Source organism: Carlito syrichta, unplaced genomic scaffold (genome assembly GCF_000164805.1).
Source record: "Carlito syrichta isolate Samal-C Ts95f unplaced genomic scaffold, Tarsius_syrichta-2.0.1 Scaffold308851, whole genome shotgun sequence".
Lineage (NCBI taxonomy): Eukaryota > Metazoa > Chordata > Mammalia > Primates > Tarsiidae > Carlito > Carlito syrichta.
Genome location: NW_007252947.1, coordinates 24,417 through 48,392, shown reverse-complemented (window position 1 = coordinate 48,392; position 23,976 = coordinate 24,417). Strand labels below are relative to the sequence as shown.

At 35.9% G+C, this 23,976-nt stretch overlaps 1 protein-coding gene across 1 annotated transcript in view; it reads right to left on the bottom strand.

Annotated features, from left to right (window-relative positions):
* Window positions 1-23,976, bottom strand: part of SVEP1 (sushi, von Willebrand factor type A, EGF and pentraxin domain containing 1) — a gene marked incomplete at its 5' end in the record, with an annotated part of 142,071 nt that overhangs the window by 101,425 nt on the left and 16,670 nt on the right. The window contains 10 exons of the mRNA XM_008066174.1: window positions 497-698; window positions 1,561-1,718; window positions 3,001-3,202; window positions 3,951-4,064; window positions 7,276-7,389; window positions 9,245-9,341; window positions 10,945-11,036; window positions 11,456-11,617; window positions 17,905-18,066; window positions 19,870-20,031. Coding sequence (XP_008064365.1) covers window positions 497-698; window positions 1,561-1,718; window positions 3,001-3,202; window positions 3,951-4,064; window positions 7,276-7,389; window positions 9,245-9,341; window positions 10,945-11,036; window positions 11,456-11,617; window positions 17,905-18,066; window positions 19,870-20,031 — 1,465 coding nt within the window. The remainder of the gene's footprint in view (window positions 1-496; window positions 699-1,560; window positions 1,719-3,000; window positions 3,203-3,950; window positions 4,065-7,275; window positions 7,390-9,244; window positions 9,342-10,944; window positions 11,037-11,455; window positions 11,618-17,904; window positions 18,067-19,869; window positions 20,032-23,976) is intronic.

The following is a 23,976-nucleotide window of genomic DNA, read 5'->3' as shown; positions in this document are numbered from 1 at the left end:
ATTGCACACTGAGTTTGTAGGTTAATTTATGCTCAACACAAATGTTTCTCATTGGTCAATAATGTCACTGAAATCCCTTAATCTTTGGAGGTCTTGTTATGTAAAAGAAGAGCATCAGTCTTAAAGTCAGAGTTTGAGACTTAGCTCTGCTACTTCCAGGGTATAAGGTTTTGGACAAATCATTTAGACTTTCATTTGTTTTACTATATGTAAGATGGGCATGGGCTCCTCAGGTCATTGTGAAGATTAAATGAAGGAATACATATGAAAATGCTCAGTAAATACCTAGTAAACAGCAAAAAACAATACATGTATGAGGTATTATCACAAAAATTTTGCCTTCCTACAGAACATATCTAGATGCTCTGTGTGATCATTGTCACTCTGCTGTTCTGTGGGAGACCCTCTTCCTCTTCCCTCCCCTATCTTCAATGTCATTTCTAACCTAGTGCCAGGATAAAGTCCTAAGCATAACTTTTCTAATGCTTCTGCTTACCCATTATAATCAGTCAGAAGGAAGGCATTGTCCATGCCATTCTCGAGTGCATAAGAGATTGGAGTTCCATAGTTGATGTTGTCGGAAGTTTTCATCCAGAATGTGCAGGTTACAGCATGGAGAGATGGAAGCACGCCATCTAGTATGACGTAACCATAGATACCAGAAACTTCGAAATCCAGGTTGAAACCTGTAGACTGTTCTACAACAAATAAGAAAAGTGTGCAGTCTGTGGCACTTGCAAGGCATTTCCAACTGTCTAGGGTCAGTAGTAGGCAAGCAGTACTATTGTTAAATAAGCTCATTTCAGTGTATATGATTATTTATCTGAGAAGTGGTTTCAAAGTTCAATATATATTATTTTCAAAATGCATCACATTCTTTTAAATAAAATAATTAGTGAGTATATAAGATACAAAAATCACTCAGTAGTGAAAAGAAGCAGATTCATAGAAAGTAGTTGGAAGGAGAGGTGGAATTGGGATATTATAAAAGCTGAGAGATATTAAAGCATGTCTTCATGCTGATGAGAATGACTCAGTAGAGAAGAAGTAATTGATATGGCAGGAAAGAAGAAGGAGGTGCCAAAAAGGCAACACCTTGATTCTACTCAGGGTTCTGGTTTTCCCTATTTTGCAAACAGTTCAGCTCTGCCCCAAATCTGCATAGCTCACTCAAAAAAACAAAAGTCTTACAGCTAAAATACTCCAGTTTCTGACAAAGCAATTTAGCCTTGATCAACTGATTCCCAAACATGTCCACAGATTCCTACCTTTTAAGTCAAGCGATTTATCGAAGTGTCCTTTCTAAACATGTAGAATGTGAAGATTTCTGCTAAATTCATTTTTGTTTTATTCCCCCTTACATTTCTAAGCTTGAATTTACTTATTGTATTGAGCTTAATAATAGTACTTAGTTTATTGGTTGGCTGTGAAGAGTAAATGAGTTCAAAGTGCTTAGCACAGTTTTTGGCATGCAGGCAGTACTTGGTGCAGGTAAAAATTGATATTGCTATTATACTGCTGTTTTAGTATTGTTATTAATAACATCGAGTTGATATGTACCTGTTTCACACCTGCTACCTGAAAATCCTGGTTGACATTTACAGCTGTATGAGTTTAATTCATCCACACAGGTGGCTTGATTTTTACATGGGTTAGACTGACATTCATTGATATTCAATTCACAGTGTGACCCTGTGAAGCCCTCTGCACATTGGCATCTGAAAGAAAACAAAATGTTATAATAATTATAATAGTTGGAACTGGGTGATCTTTACTGGGTCTCTGAATTTGATGGTAAATCTATTTCAGTTAGATTTTTACTCGCCTTTATCTTCCCATGTTTGATATCATTACAACACTATCATATTCGGGAATGAAACAGGTTCACTTTGTCAACAACCTACATTTCTTCTGAATTAGGAGAGTTTATGTTCATTTTTTCCTCTAGTTAGGATTTAGACAACATCGGGACTTCCAATTGTTTTGAATTTGGAAGTCTTGATGTTCATCTGGAAATTTCTCATTGCTATTGAAAGGTGTTATATGCCAGAAAATGTAAAGAGCCAATGAGAAGAGATACTACACTGGTAAGACCTAATTTCCATATTGAAGGTAGAAGTCTCACTGGCAGAATTGCCTTTCTATTTCTTCTGGATATTGCCTTGGTTGTTTGTGGGAGGATGGTAATGAAAAGGGCTGAACTAGAAGGGAATTGGGAAATATTGCAACTAGGGTTGACTTTTGCTTTGATTCATAAAATTATGGAACAAATAGCATCTTGAGGACAATAAAGTTTCCCAAGATTTTGCAAGCAAGATAATCTCTTCAGTACTGCAGAAGTACTGTCTTCTGTACTTTTATAAGTAGGGGATGGGATGGGACAGTCTTGAAAATGATGACAGGAAAGGGTTGTTCTTCAAACTGTATTCTATTGGTACCCTAAGAACTGCCTCCCCCTCAGACACTACTATTTTCAGCTACAAAAGCTTAGCTTTTATTATTATTTTTTTTTTACCCTCATACTAGATTCCTTTTGAAAGAAGGGTAACTGACTAAAAAAAAAAAAGGAAAGCCATGGACATAGAATAGAGATGGTCACTATGACAGTATGACTGCACAGTCTATTTTGACTTTATCTAGTGTAAAAACTTAATATAAAACAAAACTTTTTAAAAGATGGGTTTTGTCTATTGCTATTGTATTTACTTCTGTGTAATTATATTTCATCTTTTATAACTTCCCAAGTATAGAACATTGATTCTCAAACATGACTGTGTCTCAGAATTATTGGGAAACTTAAACTATTGCAGATTGCCTAGGCTCTACTCCAGGCTTAGTGAAGCAGCACCTTAAGCGGTGGAAAGATTCTACAGTAGCCTATCCTTGGGCCAACATTAGAGAATGGCTGTTTTGAGACTCAAAGAAAATGCTTCACAAAAATTGCATAATGACTGAATAGTAGAAAATAGAAATAGGAAAAGAACCAGACATTTTTTTAACCTGTAGCTATTGGCACCATCTTCACAAGTAGCCCCATTTTTGCATGGCTGACTGAGACATTCATCCATGTTTTTTTCACACCGGGTACCCAAAAATCCAGGTGGGCATTTGCACAAGAACCTCCCAACCTGGTCTTCACAGACTGCATTATTTAAGCACGGGCTTGACTGGCATTCATTGACTTCTGTTTCACAGTGTAAGCCTGGGGATACACGAGGAAGAGAAAGAGCCCAAATGATTAACTCCCTGGGAAAACTGTGATCAAAGTGTTGACTTCTTAGAGGATGCTGTTTCTAAAGACTTGGAGTAGAGGTTGCAGAATCACTGGGCTATCACACTGGTTCAAGATCCATTTTGTAATGAGCTCTGGCTTTTGTAAGTCATTTTAGGATTCTGCGCTTTTTATAATCTACTCTTTTATCTTACTTCTTTCTGCAACTAAGCTTAGTAACGGACAACTTATTGAGATACTGTTAAAAAAGAAAGCCAGTAAATCTCATTCAAAACTTTCCACCGTTTCTTTGACCTCTTTTTCCTTCACTGGCAGTCTTCTTTCTTGACTTCCTTTTTACCCATTAAGTAAACCAATTGAGTAAAACCATTTTTAAACCATACTATTTTGCATCCATTTGCACTTAGATCTTACATGATTTATCTCCAGTTCTTTCTTGAAAAATTGGCTACACACACACACACACACACACACACGCACACACACACACACACATGCCTTTTTTTCTGAACTGTTTGAGAGTAAATTACAGAGCTGACATCTTTTTACCCCAAACACTTCAGCATGTATTTCCTCATAAATGAAGATTTTCTTTTATATAATCACAGTACAGTCATAAAATCCCAAAATAACAGTAATATATTATGTTAGGTAATGTAATAATTGGTGGTGCCTTACAAGATTTTAAGACATTGTAGGAAGACTGGAAACATCTTACCTATGTATCCTTTCATACACATGCAATGATAGCCAGCCAAGCCATCAACACAGGTTCCTTTATTTAAACAAGGACTGGAACTGCACTCATTTATATTTTCTTCACATAGCCGACCTGCAAAGAATCACAGGATCCTTGAGCTGAAAAAAACTGAAAGGACTTTAAAACTCATAGTTTCTAAGAAAGTTGTTCAGGTGTAGGAATAGAGCAATTGGAAATTATGGTTAATATGTTTGTGAAAAATTTAGCTGTTTACTAAATATGTTGAAATAAAATGTTTTCTTTCATTCTGTGAACTACATTTTCTAGAAGAAACTTAACATTTTCAGCATGCAATGTAAAATGACAACTGTGAATATCTGACCATACTTTTTTAGTTAAAAAGATAAGTGTGATTTTATTTGTTTTCTCATGTTTTTTGTGTACTGGCTGCTCACCCTTTGTTGAGTTTATACCTTTTACAGTTAAGAGGTGACAGTTATGAAGTAGGCAAACAATTATAGGAGAAATATACTGAACAAAGAAAATTACTAATTTTGTTTTGAATACTGGAAAAGTACAGTCAAATTTCTATGCAGCGATTCCATATTCTGTGTGAACATAATTTGAGAACAACTGATGGAATTACAGCCTTTATTTTATACACCTAGAAACTGAGACCCAAAGAAGTCTGTGACATTACCAAAGACAGATACAGAAGTAAGCCTTAAGCCATAAATCTTCAAATTCAGGTACGTATGTACAAAGACTCCTTGGGTTGAAAAATTATGCTTAGCCAGGCATGGTGGCTCATGCCTATAATCCCAGCAATTTGGGATACCGAGGCGAGAGGATTGCTTGAGCACATGGGTTCGAGACCAGCCTGGGCAATCTGGCGAAACCTCACCTCTACAATTAAAAAAAAAAAAATTGGCTGGGCCTGGTGGCACATGCCTGTAGTTCCAGCTACTTGGAAGGCTGAGGTGGAAGGATTGCCACTGCTCTCCAGGCTGGGTGACAGAATGATACTCCAACTTGAAAAAAAAAGGAAAGTTATGCTTAAATTTATAACTCATAGAATTATGTTTCAGATATCTAATGATTTGTGTACCTTAACAGCATGAAAATGTGCTGAAAGAAAATTTCACCAATAAAAGTCAGTTTTTGAGAATAGCAAATCTAATGTCAAATCTATACTTTTTTACAGACCATAATGAGCATTTGTACAGTAAATCCACACAATAAATTCAATGTTTAGTAAACAGCACAATATATTTAAAGTGCAGTAATTATGTATTTTTAAATTTAGAAGCTTGGATGTATTTTTCTCATTATGTGTCTGTCATTCTGGTCACATATTTTTACTAGGATTCAATTCTGGGTATCACTAACTTGAGATTTGGAATTTTAAATAAAGAAATGTATTATTGTAGAGTTGCATCAACCATATGCACATGACAGAGAGAGAGGGAGAGAGATAGGAAAGAAAATTGAAAATTGGGCACGCAATTTGGCTATAGATCCTGCTGTTGAACACGTACCCTGGGTGGGGGTGATAAGTGTAGAGATCTGCAGCCTGTCTGTTCACATTAGTTGATAGAATACTTTACCACTTTATCAAGTGCAATATCAAGTCCACTGTACTGGACAGCTGATTTGAGGGATTCTCAAAGGCAATTCTGACTGTTTAAATATCCCCCATATGAAAACTTTTGAATTAAACTTCCAGATAAAATGTGATTCTACTGTATAAATTCAATGTATCTTCTCATATGACTGGGACCACTACTGTACAGATTCAAAATGGAGAAAAATATATGAGTTGGTCCAAATGATAACTACTATAAATTATAATGTTAACCTTTTTCTTTTTCTTTTTTTTTGAGTTGGAGTCTCACTCTGTCGCCCAGACTGGAGTGCGGCGATCCTTCCGCCTCAGCCTTCTGAGTAGCTGGAATTACAGGCATGCGCTACCACACCCGGGTGATTTTTTGATTTGTTGTAGAGATGAGGTCTCGCCAAGTTGCCCAGGCGGGTCTCGAACCCGTGGTCTCAGGCAATCCACTCACTCAGCCTCCCAAAGGTGCGGGATTACAGGCTGAGCCACCGAGCCCGGCTATGTTAACCTTTTTCATTTCTTTATGAAAATTGTTTTTAGATGATAAAATTATTAGACTATAGCTCTTTTGAAGTGTTATATGAATTTTACTGAACTTATTATACTGTAGAAAATTATATGCCTACATATATTAAAATATATATTCAGATATGTCTTTAGTATAATAATCTTGTTAGTTAAGTACAGAACTAGATGATTTAGATGATCCCAATACTTTCTCTAATAATATTAGGTTATTATTGTCTTGTAAAATAGTAAATATTTTAATTTGTGAAATATATTACCAATATTGCAATAATTATAATGTGATTGAACAAGGAAAATGAGAATAAGATCAATGCTTCCTGACTACCTTTTTGTGAGGGAGTGTTGGAAGTCACAACTCTCTGACTTAAATGAGATATACACTAAAATTTATGTATCCTTTAAGTTAAAAGAAAAGGCACAATGGCCCATAATAATTCCAAGGATACAAGCACCTGAAGTTTACAGTTAGTAATAATCACACACACACATACACATGTACATTCATAGAAATAAGCACACACATACTTCATAAATTCAGTAAAATACTAAATCCTGGGGAGGACCTAGTATCTAGTATTTGTCCAGCACTGAACCAGGCTTTACATAGTTCCTCTAATTTTCTGCCTCCATTTTTACATAAGAAGAAACAGGTTTAGAGAAGTTACATGGCTTGTCCCAGGTCACCCATCTAGCTTGCAATGATGGAACCACGTCCACCTGTTTTAAAAAAACCTCACGTAATTTCATACCGCCAAATTGATATCTCATTTTTTTTACATAATGGCATAATGAAAATAACACTTTCCTAATGTATATAAATAATAGAAAATATACCTCCTCAGTATGTTTATAATACCCTATAAATGTATACTAACATTTATAATATTTACCTCAGTGATGACATCTTAATGATTCCAAGCTTTTTTTTTTCATGTATGTGTGTTTGTTATAATGGCACATGCATTGACTAACAAGACTCATTATCTCCATTCTATGTGTAAGGAAATGGAGGCTCAGAGAGGTGAGCTAAATGCCTCTGGCACAAAGCTAGCTAGTGGCAGTGCTATGTTGGGACACCCAGGTCTCTGCTCCAAAGCCTGTGCCAAGCACTAACCACAGAGGGGAACTGCCTCATGCTGCCTGACTCAGCTCAGTGATTCCAAGCTTTATATTGCAAAAAAGAAGAAATTTTCCTCTTACCTGTGTAACCCTGTGGACACTCACAAATGAATTCCCCAACTCCGTCTTTACAAATTCCATTGTTGAGGCATGGCAGAGAGCTGCACTCATCGATGTCTGTTTCACACTTTAAGCCTAAAATGCAAACCAAGCACTGAAGGACAATCCAAGAGAGGGATTAATGGAAAACAGAACCATCATCATTTAAAGGTAATTGTTTCAATAATCTGAGTTTATAGGGGGGCAGTGGTGAAGAAAACGGCAATTCGTTAAGTGCTACTGCCTATTAAGAACTTAATGTAGGCACTACCTCTTTCTAAATAGATTTAAGATATCCTTATAAGAACTCAGTGGCTCAGCCTGTAATCCTGCGCCTTGGGAGGCTGAGGTGAGTGGATTGCCTGAGCCTGCGGGTTCGAGATCCGCCTGGGCAACTTGGAAAGACCTCATCTCTACAATAAACCAAAAAATCAGCTGGGCGTGGTAGCGTGTGCCTGTAGTTCCAGCTACTTGGAAGGCTGAGGCGGAAGGATCGCCGGAGCCCAGCGGGCAGGGAGCGGCCACTGCACTCCAGTCTGGGTGACAGAGTGAGACTCCAACTCAAAAAAAAAAAAAAAAGCACATAAAAGAAAAAGAAGTGGAGTTGGGAGGACGTGCACATATAAACTAGAGCTAGGAGTTATATTAATTCCAACGTGAAAATATGATGTCATATATACTTGCTCCACTTAGATGAGGAGTGGAAGGAGAACTAAATCCTGCCAGATCTCAGTTCACATGCCAGGTGTCCCAGAGCGGGTTGCATCTTCCCATAGGGTGCACACTAACTTCCTATGGGCACATTTACTGGAAACCCATATTCTTCCTCCACTCCAGGGAGCCTCACCACTAGCATTAGCATCACCTGAGAACATGATAGAAATGAATATTCTCAGGCTGTCCCCAGAACTACTGAATCAGAAATTCCAGAGCAGAGGTCTAGCAATCGGTGTTTTAACAAGACTTCCAGATGATTCTGATGCATATTCATATTTGAGAACCACTTTCCTATATTATTCTCTCTCTAAACCACTCATTTAAATAATTCTCAGACAAGATCCATTATTTCTTACAGAAGGTCAGGACAAAAATTTTTATAAAAATTCACACACACACACACACACACACACACACACACACACGCACATGCGCGTGCGTGCGCCAAGAGTAATGAGTAGAATGCCAATATTCTTGATAGCTTTTGGTTATATTTTGTTTTCCGGTTTCCTTTTGCTTATTTTGTGGTAAATTCCTTCACTTGAGTGTCATTTTTTTTCTCATTAAAAATTTTCAAGGTGGTTGCACAAAATTTAAAAAACGGTCTAGAAGAACACAGAGTTATTTTAAATTAATTGCAATTTTTAAGGAACAGTTTATTCCCCCCAAAAATTATGTTTCTGGACTCAACTGGAATGTGAGCCAAACTGCAAAAAAAGTTATAATTCTTACATAATTCATATATAATCAAGCCCAAAGCCATATTTATTTCTAAGCACAGCTTCCAGAAAGATAGAAATGAAACAACAAATCATAGTTATTCATAAGAACTTCCATTAGTGTGTAAGCAAATGAGAAGAATTGGGAGTTTGTTTAAAGATGTTTCTGCTGGACAATCTGTTTTACGCTGTGTGTCATACACTTAATACGTGATATGATGTAAACTTGGATACGGCTCCTGGAACTGTATTCCAATATAAATTGTGAGTTATTATGTGAGTTTTTCATAAAGAAGATAATTCTTTATTCTTCCTCCAAAGTGTGCAAAGAAAACTGTCATTTGTGAGGTACGTATACTTTTTTCACCTACTGGTTATCTTGTTCAATCAAATTTTAGTGCATTTATATGATCTAATGTATTTTACAGGATACATTTAATGTGCTGAAGTTTGATACTGAAATTTACAATAACTTTATATAAAAATAGATTACAATATGCATATCTCTATGTTACCTGTATATCCAGGTGTACAGAGACAAACATAACCACGTCCAAGTTGTTGGCAGGTTCCACTATTGTGGCAAGGGTTTAAGAAGCATTCATGGAAAACCTACCAGTAGCAGAAAATAAATCTATCAGAGACAAAAAATTTATTTCAAAGTAATCTTGACTAAAGAGTCAGAAGGTTATAACGTTAGACAGCTGGTTCCTATTTCCAGGTAAATTCACTCAAGCAAGCTGGACTGCTGCCTGAATAACATTGGTGTCTGCCATATGTGGGCACAAACATTATATATTATTCTTGTGTGGTGTTCTGGTAAGCCCAAGCTGTGTTTCTAAATGCTAGCTGCGTGTTAGAATCCATTTGATATATTTTAAAACAAGGCCCCAGCTGATACCAGCTATATTGGAATCTCTGGGAGCAAAGTCTATACATTTTTAAAAGTCGACCTGGTTCTTTTAAAAATCACCACACTGTTTTCCATAGCCACACTATTCACAATAGCAAAAACATGGAACCAACACTACTGCCCATCGAAAATGGACTGGATAAAGAATATGGGGTATATTTACATGATGGAGTATTATGTAGCCATAAAGAAGGACAAAACTATGAACTTTTGCAGCAACCTGAATGATTTAGAGTTCATCATACTCAGTGATCTATCACAGAAACAAAGAACTGAATACCACATGTTCTCAATTATAAATGGGTCTTGAAAATTTATCACAATACTAGAAGAAAAGGATCAGCAGTAATGGGACACTGCTGGAGGAGGGGGACACATAACCTCACTAAGGGTACCAGATCCTAAATCAGGTGAAGTGAGAACCAGATGGAGGCCCAAACTTCACCTGCTTGTAAACCACTCATGTACTTAATCCTGACTTGTACCCTAGATCTTTATAATAAAATAAAGTAAAAAACAAACAAACAAAAAGTTGGCCTATTCTAGAAAAGCTGGATTTGATTATTCCTCCAGATATGAGAGCCGCTGTGTTAGGGGCTCCTACAAATTTCTTTGTCCACTAGGATCATTTTCAAACATAACTTATAAAGCTCCAACAAGTCATTACATTTGGACAAGTCTATAGGAAGTTAAAATAAGAAATATAGCTTCGTTATTCTTAAAAACACTCAAAGCCAGGGAATTCATGACATTGGGATAGGTGAATTCAGAGTAATGGCTGTATCTACCAAAATAATCAGACTTAAAAACTAGTCTTTAAAAAAAATAAAAACAACTGGCTTAGTTATGTTCATGAGTCATGCTAGTTAATTTTTTTAGACTCATGTGTTATTCCAATAAATAATTTTTTTCTGGCAAAGAAATTTAAATAACTTTCATGAAAGTTGAGTAACTCTTTCTACCAATCAGAAAAAGATTGGCTAAACAAAATGCCCTTACTTAAACAATAGGTTCTGTTTCTGGGTTAATTATTAGTGACTCAAATGCCCCCCTATATCTACTCATTCTTGTTACCAGACACTGCGGGAAAAAACTACCATTTTTGGTAGTTAGAACATCTAATGTTGCATTTTTGGAAAGCTCTTGTTAGAAGACAAAAGTAAACATTGTTCATTTCCAAAATTCATAAGTCTTGATTAATTAAAGCTTTATTCCTGGCGGTTTTCCTCTGCGTGACATGTAAAATGACAAATTGTTTTTCAAGCATTCTATCAGAGAAAACTCCATACATAATAGACTTGCCTGACTGCTGACTTCGTACTTCTTTATGACATGTCCAGGAGAGGCAGGGGGAACTATACTTTCCTCCGCTGCAGAGAAAGTTGAAATAAAACCTAATAAATTAATAGAAAAACATGTCAGTGTGAGGTAGGTATTGCTAAAAAGTAGACTATAGCTAAATACTATGGTCAAGAGTCTAGTTATCAGAGTGGGTAAAGCCACATATATTATTTTTGTTTCAGTAATATTAAAAACGAGGCCACAGAGATGGATGGCATATGACATCAAATCCTAGACAAATCCAAAAAATTCCAAATTTCTTTCGAAGAGATTTGGAAGTTATCAAGTTCAGCGTTTCTAAAACAAGACTCTTTGAACCATGGTCACCAAAAAAACCTCAAAAGCACAATTTAACAAGTCCAGATGTCCAAATCTACTGAAAACAGTCGTTTTCAGAACTGAACCTACTACAGAGATAGGCAAAAGTAAGTGTCCAACATGGGATTATGAAAGAAATGAAACATCATCTTACTTGAACAATCTGTGATGGATCTAGTACCAGTGGTAAGTGTAGTTCCATAAAAGGGACAAGCCAAGCAGAAAGCCTTCCCGGAATCAGGTTGGTAATAGTCTCGAGGACATGGATAACAAGGCATTAGCCCAGAACGTGAGAATTCTCCTACTGGACAAGGTACTGAAAAGGTAAAAACAAATCATTTGTGGTGTATATGAAGCAACACACCCTATATTTAAAAGAAGTTTCTTAATCTTTGATCGTAAGAAACCTACTAAATTACTTATCTAATCCCTTCTTTGTTGAAAACCCATACCATATTATCACCTAGGTAAATGTTTTGTAGGGTTTCCTTTCTGTCTTTAGTAACACGCATTAGCTTAATAAGATTAAAATTGGCCATATAGTATTATATTCTGACTTTTCCACTTATCATTGTATCATAAGTATTTCCTAGGTTATTAAACTATTTTAACAAATAAAAAATATTGCATCCCATTACAGACCATATTTGACCTAACATTTTTTTTCCATTATTAGGTATTTAGGCTGTTTCCATTTGTTTGCTATTATAAATAATACTGAAATAATTTTTTTGCATCAATATTTGATTATTTCCTTGGGATAATGGTTGAATTTGAGTAGCTGAATTTGAGTAGCTGAATAGATCTAAAAATGTTTTAAAAAATGAGAACGATTGATATATAATGCCAAATCATTAAGAAAAAGGGGAGTTTCAATTAACATTCCCGTCAACAATGTAGGAAATCTTCACACTGCATGTCCTTTCGGCACTGATGATTATTAATTTTTTTCAGTTTGAAATTGAAAATGAAATTGCAGGTATTTTGATTTGTATTTTGACAATAAAGTTATTTTCTTCTTATACTTATTAGAAACTTTATTTCTTCAGTATAGTTGTCTATTATTTATTGAGGATCCTTTATGATTATTTCGTATATTAAGGATATGAATCTTTTACATGCTTAGAGTAAATATTTCTGCCAGTTTGTGTTTTGCTTGTTAATTTTATTTAACTACTTTCATTGAACAAGTAATTAATTTTGACTCTTATTTAATATGAAATAATATAAGGCAATGGATTTGTCTATGAAAACAGCTTTAGCCAAATCATAATTTGATAATTAATATTCTTATTATTTATTTTCTAAATAATATGAATCATAATTTTATTTTTGACAATGACATTTTGAAGGGATGGTTTAAATGTATAAATGTTTGGAATATGTATGTATTTACTTAAGCTTTTATTATTAATTTCCATTTTTATCACCAATTTATTTTACCACCCTGCTTACTTTCTTTTTGTATTTATGTGTCTGGCAATCTTTTTATTTTTAACCTTTCACTGTTATTTTGTGTTAGACATGCTTTTTGAAAACAGCATTCAGTTGGGCATTGTTATTTAACCAAATCTGAAATTCTCTTGCCAATAATAGGTAGACTATTAACCCAAATAAAAAATAACCTCAAATATAACATGAGGTTGGTTTTTCTCCAATAAACCTTGACTGTATTTGAAACTGGGCAGTGGGGCAGAGTTACTCATGACTTAAATCTTTGGTTGGGATTTTAGACAGTGATCCAAATATGAATTCAGGTTGGATGTGTTCTTTCCCTGCATGAATTGGCCCTAAAACCACTATAAACAGAGAAAACTACTAAGACTTATCTGCATAAATGTAATTATGGAAGACAGAACACAAAGAAGTAGCTACTCAGGGTTTCAGCATACTTGTCCTTTTGGTTTTAGATTCTTGATAATAAAAACTAGTACAGTAGAAATAATTAGCAATATGGTTGAAAAATATAGTGAAGTACTGAAGTTTAAGGGAGCAGGATACACCAAGTAATGACATCTTTATTTATTTATTTATTTTTGGTTTGAGGAATAAGCAAAGCATTTGAGGTAATCTCAAGAAGTTTAGATAAAAGTTCTTAAGCAAAAATAGGCAGCCAAATGTTTTGCTAAGGAACTCTTTAGCTGGGTTTGGTGGCTCAGCCTGTAATCCCACGCCTAGGGAGGCTGAGGTGAGTGCATTGCCTGAGCCCGCGGGTTCTAGACCCGCCTGGGCGACTTGGCGAGACCTCATCTCTACAATAAATCAAAAAATCAGCCAGGCATGGTAGGGCGTGCCTGTAATTCCGGCTACTCGGAAGGCTGAGGCGGAAGGATCGCTGGAGCCCAGCAGGTCGAGGTTGCAGTGACCAGGAGCGGCCACTGCACTCCAGTCTGGGTGACAGAGTGAGACTCCAACTCAAAAAAAAAAAGGAACTCTTTTATGTCCCCGATTGACAAAAAGTCAAAAGTTGAATCAAGAGATGACAGAAGATATCATAGATATTACTGCCAATTTAGAAAAAATTATTTCTCATAGGTTTTACATTTTTAAACTGCAATCATCTTTATTTCACTAAGAACAAGTCTATCTACTCTTTGATAGATATCAGAGTTTTAGACAGAGCTCTGTTATTTGCACAAACTGTGAACTTGCTAAGTTTAAAATGAGCTTTCTGGGGTAAACCCCTCAGGTTCCCTCCCACTGTGGGAGCTTTTCTGTCTTCTCAATAAATCCTGCTTTCAAAAAATAAAATTAAAAAAAAAAAAAGGACATTCTAAGTCTTAAGTTTTCAAAAATGATAGCCTATTTGGAAAAGGTAACTTCCACACAGCGAATTAAGTAAATTGAAAGCATCAATCTTCCAGTGGTAAAGGTATAAAGTTTTTGCTTGAGGGAACATCTATGAATATATGTATAAAGTTTTGCTTGAGGGAACATCTATGAATATGTATGAAATACTAAAAAGATAAATGCCATCAGTAAACTAAAGATGTTATAATGAATTAAACTGTTTAAAGATGTTATAATGAATTAAACTTTTTTTACATACAAATTTTTCCAGCACAAACTAAAGTTAAAAAAAAAAGATGTTTATGGGCCCTAGAAATTGACAGAATGTAAAAAATTATACTAAGATGCAATAGTAATAAAATATTAGATTAAAAATAAATATGCATATTGGCCTCTCAAATTAGCTCACTCAATCATCGTAATGTCTATACTTTTTAGAACAGAAATGCAAAATAAATCTGCAAGTGCAATTAGTTTAAGTTACATTCCAAGGGCAGACAGTTGTCATCAGAAATATATTTTTCTATAGTGGTCAATTAGTATTTGATATATTATTTATATGTATACAAATAATATACGCATATATAAACATACACATATTAATAGTACTATTAAATACATGATATAGTACTAAACATATACACATACAAATACACAATTCCTAATTAACAAATGTCATGAGAAAAGAGGAGGAATGTTTCATTTTAAATCTTGGCCAAACAAGTTTCTGAGTCAAGAAAGACGGGACAAACCCTTTCTGCCTCCTCTATTATTGAGAGAAAGAAAAAAATCTAAGCCAAACATAATACTAAAATCAAATTTAAAACAGTGTATTATTTAAATTTTGATCAGGAAAAAATGCTGTATCACTTGTGCTGTTTCCTGTTAGTGTTAAAGACAACACATACAGACCTGAAGCCAAGTGGATTTAGCCTTTTAAATGGGTTACTTTTATTACAGCTAATACCATTTTATTGTATATTAAAAATATGCTAAGAGAATTTCAGGTTCTATACACCTTCCCCCCATACACACATACAAAATGCTAACTACATGAGATAATGTATATGTATATAAATATAACACCTTAAAATTTTTTTGTATCTTGTATACCTCAAATATCTACAATAATAAATAAATAAATCCATTTCCTAAGACAAAGTAAGAGGTCTCTGAGCCTCCTTTTAACTTCATCCTGGAGGATCAAGGTAAGAGATAATATCATTCTGGTCCAAAAGTCATCTTTCTTTCTTCTAATCATATATTAACAACAACAACAAAAATCATCTGTGGAACTTATTTAGATAAAAATAATTTTTTAAATGAAAAATTTAAAACTCTTGAGCTTATAGTTACAAATCTAAGATGACCTAACAAGTTATGAAAGGTAAAATGCATGGAGAATATATTACTTTAACACAGTAATATCCTTAAATATAATTTCTATATTGATTAATAATATTTTAAGTGCAATAGGATAAATAATTGAAATATATGATATATAAATGAAAAATAAGGGCAGCCCCCTTGCGTCCCTTCCTACTATGGGACATTTTCTGTCTTCGCAATAAATCCTACTTTCTCACCTAAAAATAAAAAAAAAGTAAGATAAACTATATAACATATCCATAAAAATAAACCATTCTGAAAGATAGAAAATAAAAAGGGAAGACAGAAAGAAAGAAGAAAAGAAGGAAGCAAAGAAAAAAAAGAAAGAACAAAAAGAAAAGGTGAGATGAAAACTAAAAAAATACATATGGAAGGGACTTACTTTAAGTTTGAAGTAAAATGTTGTTTAGCACCACAAGAAAGTGTTGAATTTTGTTATTCCCAGTTCTCACTCATGACAAGCAGAATGTGGTTAAATGTGCTAGGAATATTAGGAGAAATGAGCTGGCAGTTTAGAGACTTTCTGGGAATTATAACTGCTTAATTACAATAATTTTGTATTAGAAAAACCTCAAGGCTTATTCAGAAAGCTAAAAAAAAATTGTCACAAATAAACTTGTTTCACTGTAAAAATTTGAGTTGCTTTTGTGGTTGGAGGAAGTGGAGACTGGGAGAGAGTTTTTTACTGCAGACTTTTTTCCAAAATTAGTTTGTATATTGACAAAATAAGAGTCTCCAGTAGATCTATTTCAACCATACTCTGATGGCTTCTTTAACTTTCAATTAAAACATACAAAGCTGGTATTATGCAACTGACACATGGTTTGTGAGTTTGTTAGGTCCTAGCAAAATTTTCTTCTCAACTCTTCAGTGAAACATTAGGTTGATGACTATTACTTGCCTAATTCCTCAGGTCTCATATACTTTTATCAACCTTGAGCCTACTAAACTGACATAATTTAAGTATATGGAGTATATAAAAATCTATAATTCAGGGTATGTTTTCTCTGATTCCTTTTCTCCGGATACACTTAACTTATTAGGAGGACTACATCTCCTAAGATGCAATGTTGGACATGCTCCTTCTCAGTCCGCAGATAAACTATCCACACTCCTGTTTTCTAGGAATCTCGGTCTGTAATTGAATGTAGTCGTATGTGTGGCTGGGGTGTAATGAGGGTAGGAGGTATGTGTGTGAATGTGTCTGTGTAGCTTGAGAGAAGTGGAGAATCAGCAGGTTGGCTTCTTAAAAACATCATTCATTTAATAAGGGGACAGCTTTAAAATTTTTCGGTTGCCATAGATCTTATATTTTTAACAAGAGCGTAGAGAATGAAGGAAAATATACAATTTAAAAATATCATCTTTTAGTCAAGCATACTTGTTCTGTCTCCAGTGAGGTAGCAGATGGAAGCCAACAACTTTTTATTTTTAATCCAGTTTCATTGACCCGTCAAAGTACAGTAGTTACAATTTTTTTTTTTTAATCTCTGGCAATAGGTTGAATTTGACTGTCAGTCCTAGTATTGTTGTCATTCTAAGTTTTCATCTTTTATTTTTGTTTACATCTTCATGAGTATTTTGCTGGAAAACTATACTCCGTAAAGGATGTTAGAAATATTTAAAAATTGGAACTCTAGTATTTTTACTTTACTTAAACAAAGGGTTCTTAACATGTGATCACTAAGCCAGTAGAACCATCATTATCTGACAACTAGTTAGAAATAAAAATACGCAGACTTCTCCTTAGACCTACTGAATAAAAAATTCTGGGGGTGAGGCCACGCAATCTGTATCTTAACATGCCCTCTGTGCTAACATTTGAGGACCAAAACTAGTGACTCTTAACTTTTCCTGTTACTTTAGAATCATCTGGGGAAACTTACAAAGAAAACCAACGCCCAGCCTCTACCTGACAAGTTAAATCAGAAATCTCTGGGAGTGAAGATTGGGCTTTAGCATTTTAAAAATACTTGTGTAGATAACTCTAATGTGTAGCCTGAGTGAATAACCACTCATGAAAATCTTCAAATAATAGGGAATTAAGTGTCATAATTCACAGAATAATATCATTTTTGAATTTCGAGGAACACTAGACAACTTCATTTTATAAATGAGGAAACTAAGTTCCTAGTTTAGAAGTATTTCTGCCATATCATGAAGCCACCTGCTTATTACTATTTAAAGCCTAGGACCAAGTTTTGTGCTTCTTTTGTGGTCCTGGTAGTACTAGTCCAGTGTTTCCACTGCAGGTATTTATACTGAAGTATTGACTGGCTAAATAAAAAGGAACTCTCCATGAAGATACAGTTATTTACATTCTTTGCATATAGTAGACATATGGTTTTGCAGAAAATATTCCATTCTCCCATGCATAGAACCTAGAAGGTTTAAAGAAATATCAGTGCCTAAGGCTTTGACAACCTCCACAAGCAGAAATGTTCACAGCTCCTCTTTTCACTGTTGAAGTGTTTTCTGGACATAAGAGGCAACTCCGGGAACCAAATTCTGGCTGGTAAGTGCCCAAAGGACACGATTCACAAGTCTCAAGTCCGTTGGATGAGTAGGTGCCTTGCTTACACTGAGCTGAAAGTAGAAATGTAATATGGTTAATAATAATGATATTAAGCTGCAAAAAAATTAGCACTGCGTGGGATAGGGTTTTCTGCATTTTAATTCAGGACAGAATGAGGGACACAAAAAACTCTTTCTCCTGTTGGCCAAGCATATAGATATTGTAGAGCCCCAAGCTTCTGTACACTAATTAGTTTTAGGCTCATTTTCAGTTACTTCTGTTATGACCTATCACAGTGTTTGTCACTCAGAACATGTTGAATGGAGTTAGAAATATACAGCACAGAAAGGCATTATTATAAGAACAAGCTGTACACTGGAAGCTTGTTCACGTAGAAGTTCTCAACATGTATGCTGGTCTCTTGAGTGACAGAAGCTACAGTCTTATGACTCCCCTGGCACCTCTGCTGTTCTAAATAAGAACTGGCTCTGCCATCTCATCCTATCTAGAGGCACCGTTTCATCTGAGAGCTAGTGCAGAGTGGAAGATAAACGTCGTCTTAGCCTCTGGCCCCGAGAGGAGAAGCAACTTTCTAAAATTTATATTGATGGATTATAGTTGAGCAGGACCTGGGCCAGATGCCCTGACTCCCACGGTGTTGTCCTTTCTTTCTGCCTGTGACCCCCAAATGACTTTTCTTTTCAGCATTGCTAACATTTTTTTAGTGCATTTCCGTTCACCTAGCTCTGCTCTGAAGGTTATGCTTGTCCTTAAAAAGCCTGCTCTTGCATTTGTGACGATGGCAAAGAGATACAATTTTGAAATTCTTTATTTTAGACATGTATTGCTATAAACTTAATTATGAAAGAAAATGCTTCCATCAGGAACTCTCACTGAGACTAAGAATAAAAATATTTTGAAAATACTGAATATTTTAGTAGCAAGAATAGGTGCATATGTGCCTGTAGTTATTCATTTCCAATCAGATGGAGAATTTATCTCATATAAAATACTATTCTAACAGAAGGCAATTCAATAATTGTTAAATGTCATAAAAGTTCTTTCCCCCAATTATTTTGAGATTCAAGAAAAGAATCCAGGCTATTTGATGGATGCAGATTGGAGTCTAAGAGAGAGCAATGGAATATCTGCAAAGGGAAAGGTAAATGGACTTCTTTAAAGCGGGGGAAACATTCAGGTAAGACTTTATATTTAAAATAAGGAGAGAATAAATAAATAAAACTGCCTTCAGTAGTGCTCTTATTTCATCCTATTTGTCATTTAGAATTTAGAACTGCGACAGGACTCAGAACACCCTGACTCAAAATATGGTACGTTGGCATACTGAATACTTTAAGCTGAAGGAAATTTGAGGAAACTCCAGAAGCAGGAAGGTCTCTCTGAATTTCTGCCCTTGTCCTCTTTAACATGACATAAAACTTAGAAAGAATCTCTGACCTTGCCCTGAAGCAGATCATAAGACCTTCATGTGAGAAGGGCCCAACCTATACTCAGAGGAAGGAAACATCCTTATCTCTGAAGACACAGAGACACAGAAGAATCTGAACAAACAGGCCTTGCAGAGTTCCCCACAGCTTATTACCATTAGATCATACCCCCTCTGTCAAATCATATTCTTTGCAACTATACACTTCTTCAACAAACGTAGCATAAAAATATACAGGTTTCTCTGTTTCTTTGGGTCTTCATTTCTGAAGCCCTTCATGTCATGTAAAACATCTTTTTATGTGTCTTTTGCTACAGGAGTCTCAGCCATGAACCTAGTGATGAGTGGAGAAAAGAAATCTTTCTTGCCCACCAACTGGAAACAAAATTGAGGCTGCTTCTGGTCAAAATGTGCATTAAGCCACTACCTTTGCATTCAGAGATGTTTCTTGAATGGAGATACTCTGTGTAAGTCCCCCTGGGACAAAGCTTGCACTCAAGCCGCCCTTCTTCATCTTGATAGGATCCCAGTTGGCAGCTCTCACAGATGGAATGTTCAAGGGAGTAATGGGTTCCCAAAGGGCAGTTGACTGTAGAAAAACAAACAGGAAATGCTGAATAAAGTAAACTACTGCTGTGAAACACACTGGGCTCTTTTTCCAAAGGCGTGAAAGTAATAAAGCATGCTTTCAGGTACCATGGTTTATGTATTAAATTTTATGGTCAGCGGTTTACTCACAAGCAAACCTTCCAGAAATGTATTTCTAGAAACAACATTAGTAGGTTCTTTTTTTTTGAGAAAATGCAAATTCTTATTGATCAAACTTAGGGCTTATATTTCTTTTTTTTAGGTAACATTTGGATTTTTTATCATTACATGAGTGTCAACACAAAATACAAGTGGGTCTATTTTGTGATAGGAAGTGATCAGAGGACTTTTCATTATTTGAAAATGACCATAAATATCAAAGGGTTCACCCATGTGTCCCCAAGAAACAGGATGAATTAGCCCCTTAGAGTGGTTTGAAGGTGCAAAGTTGAGGGAAAGAATACAGTTATTTCTTTCTTTTTTTTTTTCTTTGAGTTGGAGTCTCACTCTGTTGCCCAGACTGGAATGGTCTTCCAAGTAGCCGGAACTACAGGCGCGCACTACCACGCCTGGCTAATTTTTTGATTTATTGTAGAGCTGAGGTCTCACCAAGTTGCCCAGGCGGGTCTCGAACCTGTGGGCTCAGGCAATTCACTCACCTCAGCCTCCCCAAGCACTGGGATTACAGGCTGAGCCACCAAGTCCGGTTAAAATACGGTTATTTCTAATTGCCTATTGTATTAGTCAGGGTTCTCTAGAGAAACAGACAATAGGATACATGTGTGTATTTGTGTGTGTGTGTGTGTGTGTGTGTGTGTGTGTGTGTGTGTGTGTACATATACATATCTCTAATCTATCAATTAATATACTTATCATCTATGTATCTAGAGAGATTTTAAGGAACTGCTCACATGATTATCAAAACTGGTAAGTCCAAAATCTGCAGCGTGGGCCAGTAGGTTGGAGACTCAAGGAAGAGCTGAAGTTGCAGTTCAAGTCTAAAGGCTATCTGCAAGCAGGATTTTCCTTGCTCTGGAGGCATCAGTCTTTTGTTCTATTCAAACCTTCAGCTGATTTGATGAGGCCCATTCACATTATGGAGGGCAATCTGCTTTACTCAAAGTCTCTTGATATAAATGTTTAGCTCATTTAAAAACACCCTCACAGAAACAGCTAAGATTATGTTTGACCAAATATTTGGGCACTGTGGCCTGTCCAAACCAACACATACTTTTTTTTTTATTTTGAAGATATGGGGTACAAATCAGGATTAGGTAGATAAATGGTCATCGTACAGGTAAAGCTTGAACCTCACCTTGGTCACCACTTAGCCTGGTTTGAGATCAGGTACCCCTACTGAAGTTATGTGCCCATCCCCAACCCCCAGCAGTGTCCTGCTACTGCCAAACCTTTTCTTTTCTTATAGTGTTACGATTAATGTTCAGGGTCTGCTTATGAGTGAGAACATGTGGTACTCAGTTCTTTGTTTCTATGACATACTTGAAATCCACCCAAGTTGATGCAAAGCCCATAATTTTTCCCTTTATGGCTGCATAATACTCTATCGTGTATATGTATTACTTTTTTAAAAATCCAGTCCACTTTTGATGGGCAGTACAGTTGGTTCCATGTTTTTGCTATTGTGAATAATGCTGCAATAAACATGCATGTGCAGGTATCTATTTCATAGAGTGATTTAAGTTTCTCTGGGTATATTCCCAGAAGGGGGATTGCTGGGTCATATGGAAGGTTGATGTTTAGATCTTTTAGGACTCGCTGCACTTTTTTCCCTAGAGGTTGTACTAGTTTACACTCCCACCACCAGTGTAGAAACATTCCCTTTTCCCCACATCTTCTCCAGCATCTGTTGTTTTTTGAGTTATGAAGGTCAAACTGACTGTAGGTAAGTGGTATCTCAGTGTGGCTTTAATTTGCATTTCTTTGATGACTTGTGAGGTTGAGCATTTTTTCATGTATCTGTTGGCTGCATGTATGTCTTCTTTTGAGAAGTGTCTATTCATATCTTTTGCCTACTTTTTAACAGGGCTGTTTGGTTTCTTTCTTTTTTTGGATCAAACTTAGAGTCTATATTACTTATTGATCAAGCTAAGGGCTTATATGGTAGGGGTTTTAAAGTGCGAATCAAAGGTATGATAAATCAGATTATCATAGGTAATATATAGTTAGCAAAGAAAAAGCTGCCAGAAGAAAAGAATAAAACAATGAATATTTAGGTTAATTCGAGGCTTTGAGATATTAAAAACATTTTCTTAGTTGTTCCTCTGAATGCTTGTCTATTACAGTATCGTTTCTAGAGACAAAGGTAGGCACAAGTGGTGAGACTAAAACAGATGAGTTAAGTAGAGCTTGTATCTGTTTGCAGGAATTATTGCCTACTGAAGGCAAGTCCATGGTGTCTTCAGACCTGAAGGCCATGAGGAAACAGTTCAATTTTAGAACCATCCTTTTTTGGAGATTTGATCCACTATTTGATAGGTTTGCAGTGGCCCAGAAATTCTGTGACCAAAATAGAGTAATAAATTCACTGAAAATGTTGCTATCAGTTTGGCATTTTTCTAGTGAGGACACTTGAAATTAGTACTTAGATGATTCTGAGATGTTAAAGTATGTAATAATTACCTGGGTACTTATTAAAAATGCAGATTCCAAGAACCCACCCCTAAAGTGTCAGATGCATTAGATCTGGGATGGGACCTGAGTCAAGATGGATTATTTTTCTCTTTTAATTTTTATTTTGAAATTGTGGGGGCACAATTCAGGGTTAGGTATACAAATGTTCATTGTGTAGGTACCCTTACTGATGAGGTGTGGCCCCCCTTCCCCAGGTGAATATCGACTACTGTCAATCCCAGCTACCAGCCCTCCACCCCCCACCCCCTCCCTGCAGTTTCCCACTACTTTTAATCCCTTTCCTACAGTAATATGGTAGTTGTTTAAGGTCCACTTATGAGTGAGAACATGTGATACTCATCTCTTTGTTTCTGTGAGAGATCACTATTAAAAGCTCTAATTTCATTCACGTTGCTGCGAAGTTCATGATTTTGTTCTTCTTTATGACTGAGTAATATTCCATTGTCTATATGTACCACATTTTAAAAATTCAGTCCTCTTTTGATGGGCAGCATGGTTAGTTCCATGTTCTTGCTATTATGAACAATGCCACAATAAACATACGTGTGCAGTTATCTTTTTTATAGGGTGACCTCAGTTCCTCAAGGTATATTCCCAGTAGGGGGATTGCGGGATCATATGGAAGGTCAATTTTTAGGAGTTTTAGCAATCACCACACTGATTTCCACAGAGGCTGTACTAGTTTACACTCCCACCAACAGTGTAGAAGTATTCCTTTTTCACCACATCCTCTCCAGCATCTGTTATTTTTTTAGTTATTGATGATGGCCATTCTGACTGGAGTTAGGTGATATCTCAGTGTAGTTTTAATTTGTATCTCCTGGATGACTAGTGAGACTGAACATTTTTTCATGTGTCTGTTGGCTGCTTGTATGTCTTCTTTTGAGAAGTGTCTATTCATATCTTTAGCCCACTTTGTAATGGGGCTGTTTGTTTTTTTCTTTTCAGCACGTTTGAGTTCTCAAGACGCATTTTACAAGTATTTTAGGCGATCCAAAGATCGTAATGAGAAATGAGAAATCCCAGTCAAGGCGATTCCTGGTTTTATTTATTTTTTATTTTTTTATTTTTTGAGTCAAAGTCTCACTTTGTCAACCAGGCTGGAGTGCAATGGCATGCTCATGACTACCGCAGCCTCGAACTGTTGGGCTCAGGTGATCCTTCTGCCTCAGCCTTCCAAGTAGTTGGAACCACAGGCATGTGCCACCATGCCTGGCTGATTTTTTGTAGAGAAGAGGTCTTGCCATGTTGCTCAGGCTGTTTTGAACCCATGAGCTCAGGTAATCCTTTTGCC